General features: G+C 38.4%; 1 protein-coding gene across 1 annotated transcript in view; it reads left to right on the top strand.

Moving 5' to 3' along the window:
• Positions 1-17301, top strand: part of MYO3A (myosin IIIA) — a 115382-nt gene that overhangs the window by 2146 nt on the left and 95935 nt on the right. Inside the window, 1 exon segment of the mRNA XM_019470996.1 lies at positions 2556-2690. Coding sequence (XP_019326541.1) covers positions 2556-2690 — 135 coding nt within the window.

Genomic DNA, 17301 nt, shown 5'->3' with positions numbered 1-17301 from the left:
TTCTTCTTTTCTTCCTTCCTATTTACAGGATGTCTGGAGTAGCTGCTGTACCTCCATGTTACTGTTAAAATGGCAGTCCTATATTAGAAATAGGGTGAAAGCAATAAACAGTTCTTTCTGTTTAAATGGAAAGTATTATTAATGGCTGCAGAGGGAGCCATTGCAATGAAGAAAGATAACTACTTTCTGTATTTTCTTTGTTAAATTTTACAGTTTTTTTCTTTGAAGATGGTTTCAGAATTGTGCCACTTGAGAGCCGGACTGAAAAAACAAGCAGAAGAAACGTGTTTTTATATCACTTGGTTTAACTGATATTTCCAAATTAAACTGGGAAACTACATTATCATGGGTGATGTGAGACTGAAATAAGCATTTCATGTTTAATCCTTTAGAGCTCTCAGGTTCTTTGTGTTGAATAACAGCTCAGTTTTTTGAAACTGAAACAGGAAAGTGAAGGTGTTGAAGTGAGAATATATGAAGATGGAACTGAGAATGCTCTTAGTCTTGTCCTCAGGGCTATAAGTAAATACCACTGCACTTTAGGGCTCTTAGCCAAATTATCCTAAGTTCACATGGAAATATTCCCTTTACCGTTTCTGAAACAGGTACTCTTATGCAGGTAAATATGTTCAATTTCAAACAAGTATTTCAAGTTCTCTTCCTTCATAAAATGCAGAGGAATATTTTTCTTTCTAGTATGCACAGAATGAATATTCTATTCATTTCATTCTCTCTCTTTTCATTTCTCTTTATAATAGTAAAAATCTCATAAATAAGTACCCTTCAGGAGGTGAAAACCTCTATTAAATCACGGTAGGACAGTGGGCTAATTCTCTTCCAATTTCCCCAAGGCAGCCAGGGCTACTGTATGTTTTGTGTGTAGTTTTTTGGCTTTCAACTCTGTTTTTTTCATGGGTAGTTTTGGGGGGTTTTTTTGCTATATGATCTGTCCTTTTGTTTTTGCCAGATGCATTTTCTCTCTTCATCCCTTCTTAACTTCCACTCTTTCCCTTTCCTTCCTCTGCCACCTTCAGTGCCTTGGTTCTTTCTTCCTTCCTTGCATCTCCTTTTTTATTGGCTGTATTCTGTGTTGTGCTTATTTGAAAATTAACTTAAAGTGAGTTCCTCCTTTTTTTGAAAGAGGAAAATTTCTGCTGGTTTTTGGTTACTCCAATAAAAAAATCTCTAAAACCCTTCCTTGTGAGAAGACTTACTCTTGTAATCTCAATACAAAAATTTAATGGCCCAATTCCTGAAGATACTGGTGACAGGCAAAGTTCTTTGAGACCAGTCTCAAGACAAAAGGCTAGTATGAGGAACTTGAGTTGGATTTAGCATTGGAGAGACCTGTATAAGAAACAAGCGATCAAAGTCCTCTTAGGGCAGATGCCTTTGGTGGTGAACAAAATGAGAAGGAGTGTCATTCATTGGGAATACAAAGCATCCCTTTTCTCTGCCATGGTCACTTCTGTTTGGCAGCGGTGAGACGGGTTTTCGGCACTGAGTAGGTGCTTTTCATTGATACGAAATCCATTCGTATGGATAGTGGAGTTCATAGGTAGCCTTCCTCTAGAATTGATTTTTCATTTCTATTTCTTTTTGGGTGGGTGTAAGTAGCAAATTGTATTAAAAATATTTTAAATTTGGAAACAAGTATGTTAACATTTATTTTGAGATCTAAACAATGGGGGAAAATGACTGCAGCTATTCTGCCTCTACCTGTGGCCAGGATGTATTGAATATTTCTCAGCATCACTGAAACACAGTCTGATAGTGTCCCTCAATGAGCAATTCCAGTGCATAGGTGGAAGGGGTTACCTGAGTCATCCAGTGCCCACCGTTGCTAGCATCTATGTTTGGTCTGAAAGGGCTTGCACAGCTCCTGGTGCATGTGTTGGCAAAACTTGTTCTCATCTCTCACCTCCAAATGTATTTCCCTCGCTGTGTAAGAAACCCGAGGTCTGTAACGAAAGACTGACAAAAAGCCACAACTCTTATAGCTCAGTAGGAGAAGCCAGAGAGATCATGTATGTCACCAATTTCTGTGATAGTAAAAAATGAGAAAAATTCCCAGATGATTCTAGAAAGTGGGATGATAAATGAGTAAGATGTGGCTGCAGTCATACTTGTTTGTTCACAGAGGGGTGGAGAGGTAATTCCAGCTGCATCATCTCTAGCTGGGGATACCCTTGAGACTAGAGAAGTGACATGTGACTTCCCGAGGCATCTGCATACCTACCCACTTGTGGATTGCACTGGCTTTGCCTTGAAATGCTCCTTCCCCATTCTCCTGAGGGCTGCTTTGTCATACCCGGTGTGTTCGTTAGCTGAAATTGATAAAGACCAAGTAAAAAACCAGATGACTGTTTTGTATTGAGTAAACAGAACTAAGCTTTGTAGCCCTGCAAATGGTACATTCATGTTCTGTTCGTTTTTTTTCTTTGCATTATTTCAAACTACATTTGAATAGCCAGAAAATGCTATGTGTTGGGTTTTTTAAATAGCTATCATTATTTATTTATTAACCACTATGTATTTCTCATTTGTGACACTAGGATATTGATGAAGAAATTGAAGCCGAGTACAACATTTTGAAAGCTCTCTCTGACCATCCCAATGTAGTCAAATTCTATGGCATGTATTATAAGAAAGATGTGAAAAATGGAGACCAGCTTTGGCTAGTTCTTGAGGTAAATAATTCAGAAAATAAGAGTTTTCTTCCATTTGGCATTCCTATGTTGAGTATAAACTCAGTGAATGAGATGCAAGTCATTTGTTTGATGTTTTTCTTTAGAGCGGTTGCATGTGAAGTGACAAATGCTGTTATTTAGTCTTTTCAGTGTTCTGAATTAACGGTCTGCTCCGAGTTCAGCATTCTTATTTTGGTATTCTACTGGTAGTGCTGTGCCTTCAGAATTAGGATATAAATTCTAGTAGGACTTAATAGGATTTGCTACCTAAAATCTTTCTTTGGTGAAAGGCTTGTCATGGGAATCTTCCCCCGGCAGCATTTCTTTAAATATGACTAAGATATGACATAACAGTTAAAGAAACCACTGTGATGATTTTTTTTCCTAAATTAAATGATAGAAATTAATTAATTGATTTGCTTTTTTTGTGCAAGTAAATGCACAAATAGATAAATAAGCCAATAAAAACAGGCAACTACCCAAATACTGTTGAAAGCAGCAGGATTTCCTCAAATGGAGTCAGAGCAAGGTAAGGCCTGTAATTTGTGTGTTTCAGTCTTTAGTTTTGCCTAATCTAGGAGCAAAGAGCTTGATTGTTACTGTTTTCACAGATTCACTATAACCTATTCTGCAAAAACTTCCTCCTCTCCCCAGAGGAAAATGAAGAAGAATGTTCCTGACAGGAATAGTGTGCCTTTCATAACAATCAAGGCTCTTGCTGATGTTTGATCAGTGTTTGATAAGGTTGAGATTGAAGAATTGGTTGTGTTTTATGATTTGTCAGCTAAGTGAATACAAATCTCCTGCCAAATATCTCAATGATACAATGGTATCTAATCCTGGAAACAAGCTCTAAAAAAATGCTTAAATTCTAAAAGCTTTTCCAAATTCTTCTGATTTGCATTGGGAAGATGTTTTTAAGAATAGTTTGCATTGGAAATCATAATAAATTATTAGGTTAGACTGACATCAAAAGATGTCAGCTCTTTGTGCAGTGAGCATCTTTGAAAATCTAGCTTCTGTTGTGTCTGCTGGGCATTTGAAACTCCATCTGTGAAACTTCTGGCCTGTAAAGGATGGATGCCAAACAGCCAGGATGGAACAGACTGTGAGGAAACAGTCAAGTGTTTATATTTTAACTTTTATATTTCACATGGATTTATTTTCTTAATGTGAAAAACACAAGCCTACATCTGGAGTATAAGTTTTATATTTACTCTTTGCATGCCAAGCTGTACATTGTGCAAGTGCTAGTATGGAGTGTGTGGAATAGTCTTAGATGCTTTCTGTCACTGCACATACAGATCCATGAATGCAGTGGATTTCAGTTGGTGTGTGTACACGTAGATATGCGTAAGTAGAAAAATAAATTCCAATGGTGACTTTGATGAAGCTTTCCTTTTAATAGAAGTGTCTGTGAAAGAAAACTGTTGTGGAACAGATTCCTCTGTTGAAGTGTCACCTTCCTTTCAGCTTGTATGCAGTTTTACAGGGCCATTGCAGTTTGTTTTTCACAGTAGCTATTTAGGTGTCCTATAGTTTATAAGAATGAAGATATATTCATCATCTCCATTCTGTTTTGTTGGGGGTTTTTTTAACAATATATTTGTGTCTAAATTCATAAAGGTGGTGATTAGTCTTTAGCTTACAGAGACCTCTGTTTCCATTGCTTTGGGGTTTGGGGTGGATTTTTTATTTATTTTATCATAAAAGAGCATTTTCACTTCAGAACTGTTGCTTCCCCTGAGGAGGGGAATCCAGTCTTGAAATTTAGATTTGCAGAGTTTGATAACAAGGGGGAGATCTTTCTCATCTCCTTCTCTCAAAAAAGCTATCAACTAATCCCTGCAAATTCTGTGTGATCCTCTGAAATGAAGGTGGACCTTTTGCACCTAGCCTGTTGATAGTTCCCAAAGACTGGAAGGACAAACAGTGTAGACCACTGCAGTTCGCATAATGTGAAGCAGCTTGCATAGTATCTGAATGCAAAATGATGTCAAGGAGGAAAAGCAGAGAATCAGATGCAGACTATTGTGCACTGTAGTATTCTGGATTCCCGCAAAGCTGCAGCTGCCAGGAAGAGCTTACAGGAGCAGTGGGGCACTGAAAGCAGAGCTTGTTGCTCTGCTCTGCTTTTGTGTTCTGTGATGGGATATGTGGGCAGGAGGCTTTGGAGGGCAAGTTTCTCAAATTCCAGTAAGAACAGGTGGTGATAGATGGCAAAACTCAGCATTTAGTAATGGGCTTAGAGCTACCTCTGTAGTTTACCAATGAAGTTACTCTGTGGAGTGTTTGAATCCATATATGGAGATGTTATTAAATCATTTTTTCCTAGAGGAAAAAAATCCTCAGCTCTTTAAGACGTGTCCCATGCAATGTATCAACAGCAAGCCAGTCTGGAAAGAAGATTATTGCCAGGTTTCTTTCCTCCTAATTCAGTCTTCAGCATTGGTTATATGAACTGTACTGTTCAATTCTTACACCTTTTTTAGTATATATAGTGTGATGATTTTTGACGTATCCCATAGTTTTTGGTAGCTGTTTTGTGTTGCACTTGATAATGTTTGGATTTTGGAGAAAAGAGGCTAATTGGGTTTGAACTAGGCTAAGGTGAGTGGCTGAGGTACAGTTTTGAGGCCAAAACTGACCAAGTAGCTAAAAAGACTATCCTACAATATTGTAAAGGGTTCTTGAGAGATTTTAGTCCTGAATACTTGAATTATCATAAAATTGTCAGACCTCATAAGTTACCACCCATTCTGAATACTGGAAAAGACCTTGGATGGGTTTATGATGAGATTATTGCAGTCTTGGTGTGAAATATTCCGCCCCACCTTCCATCTCTGTTTTCTAAAATGAATCTATTCTTACGTGATTTGGTACCTGTTGTGAACCTGTACTCTCAAATTCTTGGACAAGATAGTTGGACATTCCATTTTTAACTAAAATGGATGCTTTAATTTGCTGCTCACTCTAAGGCATATGTCATTGTGAAGCACTGGATGTTCACAATCCTCTGACTAGAAATCATTAAACCAGATGACTATCAAGAAATATTTACCTACAACTGAACGGAATTTGGAGCTGACCTATTGGTGTGGGTCATCTGACAGTTTCTATGTCTATAGAAGCCAAAACCTGTTGCTTCAGAATGATGGAACTGATCTGTTACAGAATAATCCTGGGTAAACATGACATTTCTTCTGAATCTCTTCACTTAATAATTGCCTAATAGCACATGCCTTCATAGAAAATCTTTTTTCCAATTTGAAGTGAAATTCCTCATTTTCTACTGAACATTTGGATTTCATTTTCTTTGTTGTATTTCTCTGTCTCTGTGCTAATGTGCAGATTACCTAACTGATCTTGTAAAGCATTTTGAAGTTGCAGTGCTGTGAGCTGGAAGTATGCTTCTGAGAGAGTAGGAACTATTGTTCATTAATTTTTTTTCTGTTAAAATAAACATGATATATATTTTGATATAATAAAGTATCAAGAGATACGTAGTCAATTTCATACTTTGATTTAACCTTTCAGTGTAGATTTAATCAGTTAAACAACGTGCATAATGATTACTTGGAAAAATAAACAACCTTTTTGCATAACACACTTCTGCATGTGACACTCTAGTACAGTATTTGTAGAAGTGTAAAGTTACTGTGTTGTGTTCATCTTAACACATAGGGACCTAAATCTGAGACTAGTATAGACCATGAATTTTAACAAATAATTAAAGACTAGAGGAAAACTAATAATATGAGAGCTTTTAGTGTCAGTAGCATCTTTTGGTCATAAGTAACCTAACTTTCTCAGTTCAGCATTTTTAAGGAAATCACCTAGAGGAATGAATGTGAAACAGGAATACATCTGTATGGAATAACAGTACTCTTGACTGTCAGTTCAGAAATGCCCTTCTCTCTGTAGGCTGCACTCAGATAGGCTGAACATCTGCCCCTGTGTGAGTGCTGTTCGAATCACATTTACAATAAAGAATATTGCTGGAGGGAGGATTCTTGCCAGGTGTATTAAGCCTTGTCACATGTGTCCAGAGATGCAGGCAGAAGAAATGAGTCTGTGTTGAAAAGAAACCACTTGGGTATTATACTTGGGATGAATCAGCTTAGCAGTTTCATGTCAGCAGACATCAGCATGATGACATAGCTAAGGCAGAGTGTGCCATAGCCCATTTCTTTCTGCTCTGGATGTTAGTTGAGAAGGGAATAGATGCGAGATAGTTGGAAATCAGCTGATGGAAGATGGAGCAGAGATGTGACTCAAATCAGGCCCTACAGGTGAGCGTGTAGGTCAAGGGCAGGTGGGGAGAAAAGTGGCACAGCCCTTGACTGAGATCTGGTGCAAAGAACAACCTAGTCAAGACTGAGTGAAGTCTGAAAATACCACAGCAAGGTAGATGGTAGGTCTTACACAGCTTTTACTTGCTACTGTAAGCCAGAGGCCAAGAATCATAATGCAACAAATTTCTGTAGTTCATTTCCTATGCAGATCAGGTAGAACTTTAAGAAGCATCTCAGTCCATTTTCAAAAGACACATAGTTATGCATGCCATATTTGAGATGGATTTGGGTTTGTGAGTCACATAAGTAAACTAGTATATTTTATCATTCTCAATATATTTTTATGCTTAGGAAATAGAAGGAACATCCATTATTTTTATAGTAAAAAAAAGATTTTGTTTTCATGAGTTAAAACTTAGCTTGGTAGGGAAAAAAAGTTTGGATGGAGCAACTTCCCACCTAAAAATACAGTTTTGTAATATCAAAGCATTTAGTAGAAACCTCTCCATTTTTGGAGAGGTGTATGTCCATTTCTGGAGAGGTGGAGGGAATTGCCAGGAAGTTATAGAAATGAATCCCTTTGTGCTGAATGTCAAGAAGCCTGTCAAAGCATTCTTTTTAGGTGTTATGGTTCTCCTAGTGTGTACGTGAACATTTCAAGAACATTTGCAATGCCCTGCTGAGTTAGACCAATGGTCCATGTAACACAGCATTCTGTCTCCTACGGTGGCACTAGAAGATGCTATTTAGGAAGAGTTTGTCCAGTTTTTGCAGCCCATTTCCCTCATGCTCTCCAGCAACCATGATTGTTGTATTAAGGATGTCTCAGACTATTCTATTTAGTATCCATTTATGGACACAGTAAACCTGATGATGGTACTGTCATGCTATACAGTCTCCTCTTAGAGCATGCAATTTTAAATTTTGTGTCATTATTATATACTTATTACTACATATAATATTAGAATATAATGCCCATTTCCCTCATGCTCTCCAGCAACCATGATTGTTGTATTAAGGATGTCTCAGACTATTCTATTTAGTATCCATTTATGGACACAGTAAACCTGATGATGGTACTGTCATGCTATACAGTCTCCTCTTAGAGCATGCAATTTTAAATTTTGTGTCATTATTATATACTTATTACTACATATAATATTAGAATATAATGTTTTCTATGAAAATATTTCCAAATCAAAATATTTTTCAGTGTGTGGTAAGAAATTTAGAATCCTGTTCATTTGAAAAGGGGGAATATGTTACATTGCAGTGAAGACTGCAAGCTCTGTTTGCTGACCAGGTACTTAAAAAGTACCTTTGCAAACAATATTTGAGTAGCTAGTGCAATCTGTACAGGTGCTGGTTATGCACAGTCCAGACTGAAATGAACCTGGTTCATCTTTGTTCTCATGTAGAACCTTTTCTTGTTCTAGTGTAATCTTCATCAGAGAAACAAAATATTTTTCAGTGTGTGGTAAGAAATTTAGAATCCTGTTCATTTGAAAAGGGGGAATATGTTACAATTTGCAGTGGACTGCAAGCTCTGTTTGCTGACCAGGTACTTAAAAAGTACCTTTGCAAACAATATTTGAGTAGCTAGTGCAATCTGTACAGGTGCTGGTTATGCACAGTCCAGACTGAAATGAACCTGGTTCATCTTTGTTCTCATGTAGAACCTTTTCTTGTTCTAGTGTAATCTTCATCAGAGAAATCATGTGAAGGTGTAGAATAGCTTGTGCTTGGGACCTGCTTCTCTAAAGAAGTGGCATGTTAGCCTTTTCCATTCCCTCAACCTTATAATGTGGGAAAATAAATGCATTAAATAAATCCGTAACTTGTATCATTCTACATTGTTGCAGGCAAAGTGGTATATTTTGAGTTCAATCTTCTGGATATTTCTTGATGTTAATTGAACCTGCTAACGAGATACTGGTAACTCAAAAGAATTACAGAAAGATTATCATGAAGGATTATTGTGATCCAGTGGCAGCTACGTTTCCTAATTTAAAATTTGCCTGAAGTGATTCAAATTTGTTACTTAACTTTGATCTTTTAAAGTTAACACTAAGAAGAAAAATTTTAAATGTACAAATATCTAAATTATCTTTTTAAATCCTTGGGATGCTTCTATTTGTGTTGCTTTCTTCAGAAGGAACAAAACCATTAAACCCAGTAAATAGAAGCTCTCAGGAGCTTGAATTAAACTAGAACACAGAAAATTGTAGTGCTTCAGTTCACCTGGGCCTCTTTTCGCAAGCATAGACAAAGTACAAACCCATGGTGTGGATTCCATTTAATCTGAGTGAGGACACTGTAGCCCCATGTGGAAAAAAGGAATAAAGTGCCAGTATGCCAAACTGCCAACCTGCTGTACCAGGGTAATGGCAGTCCATTGCTACAAGATGATTTCTAGTGGCTTGCCTGGCCTGGGAAAGCTTGCCCATCTAGCCAAAATGCTTGTGACAGGGTAAGAACTGTGAGAGAACCTATCTGACAAAGACTGTTGCTGTGTGATAAGCACAGGGTAGCAAACCAGTGTAGTTCCTACTCAATTACTAAGTATAAGGGCAGTTGTAATTGTCTGGTGAGTCACTTACATATACTGAGTATATAACAAGCTGAGATCTCCTGATACAAGTCCTTTCTGGTTTTGTGCAGATCCTTTAGAAGAATTACCATTCTTGAATTTGCCCAGAGATGGAGAGGCCAGCACAATGTGTAGAGTGTCAATTACTCACTCCTTTCCAATCCTAAAAGTGAGCCTTCATAGCAGGGAGCTTACATCAAAGCTTTAAGCCAAATAGAACAAATGGATCTGGAAATGGAGAACCAAGGGGATAACAGAAGTCAGTTGTGATCTCAAGCAGCTGCAAGCATTTGTCAGCATTGCAGCACAGGAGAGTTATTAAGGAGGATTTGAAGGATGATAGCGGTGTGGTTTTCTGTCCGGTTTGGCTGCTCCTTCAAAGCAGAAAGGAAAACATATTACGCCTACAGTTAGCTGGTGATGGATGCCAGCACTGTGAGTTGATCAAGGATAGGAGTAGATCTGTTGCTGCCTAAGGAAAGGTATTAGGACTGCTATGGGTCCTGACAGTAAAAACAACTAGCTCATATCTGATGTGATTGAGAAGGGGCAGCCAGCGTGAGGGTTCAAGGGAAGAGTGGCATGGTCAGAGGTGGCTGGTTAGGGATAAGAACTCAACAAGGCCAAGAGAAGGTGGTGCAGTAACTCCTGGGTAAAATGAAGAATGCTGAACAACACATCTCCACTGCTGCATCTGGCCTGGAGTGAGTCTGCTGTGCTGTTGCACTGTTGTATCTGGTGTTTGGGGAGAGAAGTTTAGCAAATCAGATGCTTCCAGATGTTTGTAAATGCCAACCGTGGTCACAGAGAAAGCCCTAGAATTCATGAAATATGTATAAATTTTCCTCACAGATTCATAAATGAACAGTGACAGCACAATTTACATATGTGTCAGATAGAGAAAAATGAGTATAATTAATGATCAAATCTTGTGTGCTAATAGTTTTGGATCCTTCACTGACCTACTATACATGGAAGAGTTTCTGATCATGTTGCTTTTTCGCATGTAATTGTAATATATGGTGTAATTCACTGAAATGCGTCCTTTTTTTTTTTTTTTTATAAGAAGAAATCCTCTGCTCTGTTATATAATGTCGTATCTGTGAAGTATAGTTATGCATCTAAAGAAGTATCAGTCTCAGCAGGTCCAGTTGCATTGGGGAAGGGAGATTTTTTTGAGCTGAGGAGTTGAGATACTAACAGTGTAATTCTAGGTTGCAGTGTGGTTTGCTACAAAAGAGGAGCAGCCACTGTCCAAAGTAAGATCTAGGTATTGGTATTTTTAAAAAATTGAGGCTAAAGCAGCCAGAAGCATAATACGAACTTCTAGGATCAGGACAACCGTAACAATGTATTATGAAATTCAGGTCCCTTTCCTACCTCCACACACAAAAAGAAAGGCAGAGATCTATCATCCAAATATTTCTGCTGCTGTTGTGTGGCTTAACGTGGGTGAGGCTTCAGCTGTTTAAGAGCTGGGAGACTGGGTGATGTAAAACATGAAAAGTGACAAGAAACTGTTAAAAAAAAACCAAGCACAAAACCAAACACCTCCCCCCCAAAAAAACCACAAACAACCAAGAGAGATTCTTCAACTTTTACACTTGTCTCAAATTTTGCAGTAGGTGACAATATATTTACTTCTGACTCATTAATTTTGATTTTATGAGCTCTGTAGGGGGACTGATAAGTTCTGCGTGCTAGGTAAATAAACAGATTTTTTAAAATATTGATCTATCTAGATAATCTTCCTTGACCAGGGATGCAATGCCTTTACCTCAGTCCCATATCCCAGTCTAAAAGGGCAAGGAGTCCTGTAACATGTATGGGGCAGGGGACAGGTATAGTTCTTGCAGTGCGAATGTGCTGTCACCCTCACATGGGTAATACAAGACTCTTCAGGAGACACTGCTCCTTTTCTGCATCCAGGCATAGGCTACCACTTCAGAGTGCTGTTTGTGCCAAAGCAGGCTGAGCACGGAAAAGGAAAGCTCAGAGCAAGGTGAGTAGTTCTGCCCTTGTCTCTTGCTGAGCTTTCCAGCACCATGTAAGTCCTGATGGCCGGCAGTAAAGCATTTTTCTCTCCATTAGCTTGATCTCTTTCCTTTCTCAGCTAATGGCGCTGTCACTCTTCATGGCACCTCTCAGTGCGTGGAAGACAGGCAGAGGAGCTGCTGTCAGTGTTGCAAAGCAGCTAATGCTTGTTCTTGATGTGGAAAGACATTTGGCTGAAAAAATCTGCAGCCTTAGAGCCTGCAGGAAGGCTCGGAGCCTGGGGAGACACTGATCATGTGATCTCCTTTTGGGACGTTGCATGGTGGGAGTGACTTAGACCAGTGTATCTAAAGTTTAGCAGGCAATTTCATGTCATTGAAGCTGTTGGGACTTCAATTGTTGAACTCCATTCGAATGAAGTTATGTCTTTTAAGACAAAGAACAATTGTAAGGAATGGGTAGGAATATGGAAACTGGAGTTGTTCTTATTGCTGTGATAGTTTTGGCAAGAATGGGAAAATCCGAATTCAGTGACATGCATTTTTCTGCGAGGCCTCTCTGACTAACAAGCACTGGCTGGAGTGAGTCCCACAGGAATCTGTGGGAACGCCTAGAAGCAGGACCCAACGGTCTCATTTTGGCTTTCAAAGAGATGAGCCTACCTGAGATAAACTAGAGACATCGCTGTATCAGTTACTTCTCTTTTACATGAAATAGAGGACCTTGTGGTATGTACAGATGAATAATTTATTTAGGATTTTCCTTTGGGATGTTTACAGTATGCTTTTGTTAGATACAGCAGTTACTATATGCAGATATGTTTCCATCTAAGGGAATAAAGGCACATTTGTGAAGTTCAAAAAAAGCTTCAGATGGAAGTTGTTCTGTATAATGGAATATATAATAAGAGTTATAATAAGAAAGCAGATATGTACCTTTTTTGATATGGGAGATTTGCTATAAAACAATAATCTTTCAGGAAATTAGCATAGTGGAAAATAACTAGTCCATTTGGGTTTTATGGGGGGTGGGGTGGAGGGAAGGGAGTTGTCATTTGTCTAAATATTATCAGATATTTCCAAATGACATATATAGAAGAAAAATTAAACAATTGAAAATTGCTTTTTCATATTTCTCAACATGGGTCATTTTTCAGTAATGTCTTTGGTTATAATTGCTCCATTCAGACCAACACTGAATATTTTGATCCATTACATGTCTGAATCAGCCTTGATTTCTCCATTTCTGATGTGTCCCTCTTTGCTTCCCAATTATAGCAAATTTTCACTCTTGAATTATATCCTATTTTCTCAAGATCAAAGATGTGTGGCTACAGCTATCATTTGATGCTTCAAAGTTTTAGTAAATACTCGTAATTTCTCTGTGTAATGAGTATTTCATATTACATTGTGGTTTGCACAGTCCATATCTTTTAAACAACTGGTGAGCATATGTTATGGCCCACCTTGCTGGAGAATACTGCACATACAAAATGCTGGTTCTGAGTAACCTCTAACAATTTTTGCCACCATGGAGTAAAGCAAAAGCCCAGAAAAAAACCCCTAAGTTTTACCATTCCACTATGTAATTAAATAGCATGTGAATACTATGCCTTTCACATTCTAATGTTTAACATCACTTTGCTTTCTGTACATTTTATTTTTGATCACATCTTTAGTAAAGATGTGAGGTTATTTAAAAAAAAAAAAAAACAACACAAAACGCCAAAACCAAACCCCACATTTGCATAGCTTTTGGTTAAATCCCAGATTACCAAACCTCCCTAAGCTGTAGTGGGGGATGGCATCAATCATCGTAAGAATGCTTGGGCTAAGGCTTGTCTCTTTTTGCTTTAGACACCTGAGGGTTAAATGCTTAAATTCAAGTGTGATAGACAATATAATTTTGCTGTGTTTGTTCTCAGTTTACATGTTGGGTCCCTTTATAAAGGGAGTGACTGGAGCAAATGGATGTGTCTGTAGGGAGAGAGGTCTCCTTGTCCTTACTCTTTATTGGGCAGAGAGGGCTGGAGCCTGCAGACTATGGGAGAAGAGTACCATAGCAAGGAACAAGGAGCCAGGACATGCAGAAAGCAGACAGCCAGGTGTCAGTGGTGACAAAAAGAAAAGTTTCCTGGGCTCCAGAAAGGATGTCAGTGTTTGTTGCAGTTCAGAAAGCTGCTGACTTTGCTGAAACCAAACCCGGGAAGCAAGGAACTGCCTTGCACAGACACAGTGAGCAGGGAGAGATTGGTTTACAGAGCACTTTAATTTCAATTCTATCTGATCTAGTTTCTCTGAGTTGATCATTCCAGTAGTTTATTTAAAGAAGAAAAAAAGAAAAAAAAAAAAGAGTCTTTTGAGTTTAGCATCCTTTTGGTTCTTAGAAAATTCTCTTTAAGAATGTTTTGGAATGTCCTTCAGGATGTTGTTGCTGCGTTATGGTCCCATGGCAGTTACAGAGTCACCATAGCTCCTTTTGTAGTCACCAGAGAGAGGCAGGCAACTCCTAGAGCGGTTAAGCTGACCTGTCCTGCACACTCCTGCAAGGAGAGGAATTGCCTTTTGGCTGAGTGTGTTTCAGCTTCACTCCTTTTGTAAAAGGATCCTTTAGACAAGCCCCATTGTTTGGATCTGTGCTTCCCCAGTCATGCTTTCAAACTCAATAGGGAAGATTTCTATTGCAGTAATTTAAATTACAGTGAATTATACTTAATTATTGCCTTCATGTAGGAACACAGACATAAAATGAATTATGTGTAGTGTGGACACGGTAGTACTTGGAACTACTGTCTGAACCCCAAATCATATAGAAATGATGCTACAAGAGAGGAAGGTGCTTTGAAATGTTTCTTAATTGGTGAAGAGTGAACGAAAGCAACATGGTTCTGAGCAGGCAATAAAAGCTGTGAAGTGCTCGCTGTTACCACAGGCTGCCCTATTTGCTTACAAGATTCTGTGTGTTTTCCAGAGCCTCAGCTAAGTTTGCAGCAGTCTGTAGAAATACTTCTGTTGACATTATTGATCCCAAACTTAGGGCATTCCTTTTTCTCCCTAGCCAAGTGAATGGTTTTGCACTCTAAATGTTATTTTTACCACTGCTCCTTGTGTATAATAAAATGATGAATTGCACTAAGTTTTCGGTTTCAGAATGTTCTGTCTTAGTAAGCTGCCTCTTGCATTTGCTCAGAAAGTCCTGGGCTCTTTACTGACCAGTGCCTTTCAGTTTTGTAGGTAGGTTAGCTCTGATTTTGCAAAATGATCCTTCCATTTATTTGATTTTTAAAAAATTACAGCTGTGTTATGCTGTTGCTAGGCTGTGAAGCTATCGCTGAAGCTCCTTCAGAATTTCTGTTGTAAATATATTATCCGGTGATTTAGATCTCAGTTGCTTTACACAGCACTATTCCAAATCATAGCTTGGTATCACTTCAGCTGTATACTCCTTTAGGGAGGAGATATGGACAGATGATACATTCATTTCTTCATTAGCAGCTTTATGGGGATGTAAATGTATTATATCATAAGATAAAGAATATGAATTATGGGATGATGCAATATGAAGTTTGATCAGGAAAAGCTAGCTGGGGAATTCAGCTGGGCTGTGCCCAGTAAACCTTTTGTACAGCACTGTCACCTACTTGCTTTTTTTCATTCTGTTAGAGACAAAACAATACTACAAAAGTTTTAGAACAGAAAAAAATCCTCCTTTGAGGGGATTACTTCTTTTCCTTCTTGTGTATGTAAAGCCTGGTGGCTTCATTCAATTATGCTGTTTGAAAGAAGAAATTTAGAAAAATACAATATTGGCATAGATGTGGCTTTCCAATTTTGGCCACGGTGTGAGGTAGAGATATCTATGTCCTGACTGAGAAAGATAACGAGGCTGTGAAGGCCAGTGTTGCATAAGGTGGAATAGGCAAACTTTTCCTCTGGCTGACTGTCTTGTCAGTGCATGTGGGTGCCAAGAAAATAAGTTAAAAGCCAAACTGAAAGTGAAGAAATCAGAAGCAACAAACAAACACCCATGAGGCTGTGACTAACACAGCCCTGGACGTGCTAGATGATGTAAGAGAGCAAAATTATAAATACCACATGGTTTGTGATCACTGAAGCTAAATAACTTGGGAAAGATGTCTGTTTCAGTGATACGTTTCATTCATGCTAAATTGAAAGCAATCAACTTTACCTAAAAGCATAGAGCATTGCTATGGTTTCTTTTGGTTATGGGTTATCTTGTACTGTTGTTAGGAAAAGTAGGAGCCACAGTGCACATCTTTCTTCCATTTGAGGTGAAATTAAAACTACAGTGCGCAGATAGGAGCTGTGTATTGAACCACTTGGCCCGTTGAAGAAACTGATTTAGTTCCCTATAAGTCTTCACAAGGACCTTCAAGTATTTGTGGTAGGTGTTAGGTGCTGTCAGTGGAATGTGCTCTTTGGTGGTAGTAGTTGTGAAGACATGTCACACCGTAGGCAGAGAATAGGAGTTAATCTGGTCACAGCTGACCCTGCGTGACAGCCAGGATTGTGAGACAGACAGTCCATCGAGTTCTGTCTTGGAGACAGAAGGCAAAGAAAGTGACTCTGGAAACGGCTGTATCAGGTGGGTTCTGTTCTAATAGAGAAGATGTCTTTTGAAAAGTTGAAGATGGAAGGAAATTTGAGTGAAAAAGGCCCCAAAATAATTGTGTTCACTTTCCTGAGGAAAGGAGGGATGGTGGAACAGCAGGGTAAGGATAATGGGCTTTAAGAGAGTATGCTTCACCCAGCTTGGGGAACTGGTAGGTACCTGTGCTTAGGAAAAATAGTGTAAAAATGAAGGAAAGCAGGATAGCTGGCAGTTATTGAAAGACATTAAACACACAATAGCAAATTAGCTGATGCAGAGAAAAGATAAAAGCACAGTAAGAGATGAGTAAGAATGCATCAGGCTTTGCTTCTTTTAATATTTCAGAATGCCTTCAAATATCAGAAACAAAAATAAGGTACAGGCATTTAAGGGTAAGCTCAGAGAGGCTAATGTGGAAAGTGGTAAGGACAAGATTACGTTACTAAGACGAGAGAAATGAGATACAAGAATGTTTAATATATGTCTTTACAAAGTGAGGAAAAATAATGACCTAGGAAAATGCAGACCAGTCTAACTTTGATACCCACAATGATTCTAGAACAAATTAATAGAAACCACTGTAGAAATACCCAGAACCCAGTAACGTGATAAGTGGTCAACTTGGATTGGACCAGAATAAATCATATTAATAAAATCTCTTCTTTTAACAGGATAACTGGTGTAGCAAGGGGAAAGCAATAGATGAGATGGGTCTTTTGTAAGGATTTGATATAGTCCCATGTGACATTCTTGTGAGGAAAATGAGGAAATACAGAAACTTCACATAAACAATAAAGCAGATGATAACCTCTGTTTCATAAAACTGGACTCAGTAGTTCACTTTTGGGCTGGGAGAATCTTAAGTGAGCATCTGCTTTTGGTCTGTTTCTATTTATTAATAACTTGGGTGATGAAACAAAGTCCACAGAAAAAGTTGGGAGTGGACACCTAGTTTAATTACAGGGACGTTGGAGATTAGCATCATATTCACAGTTGTGAATACTGGAGGGATTTTTTTTGAATCAGAGGAAAAAAAATCAGTAGACACATGCAAAGTACTGCTATCCATAGGAAGAAGAAATGGGACATACCTGACTAGGCAATGAGACTACAGAAAGGG

The sequence above is a fragment of the Aptenodytes forsteri genome, unplaced genomic scaffold (assembly GCF_000699145.1).
Source record: "Aptenodytes forsteri isolate BGI_AS27 unplaced genomic scaffold, ASM69914v1 Scaffold336, whole genome shotgun sequence".
In the NCBI taxonomy this organism is placed as follows: Eukaryota; Metazoa; Chordata; class Aves; order Sphenisciformes; family Spheniscidae; genus Aptenodytes; species Aptenodytes forsteri.
This window is presented reverse-complemented; position numbering and strand designations above follow the sequence as displayed.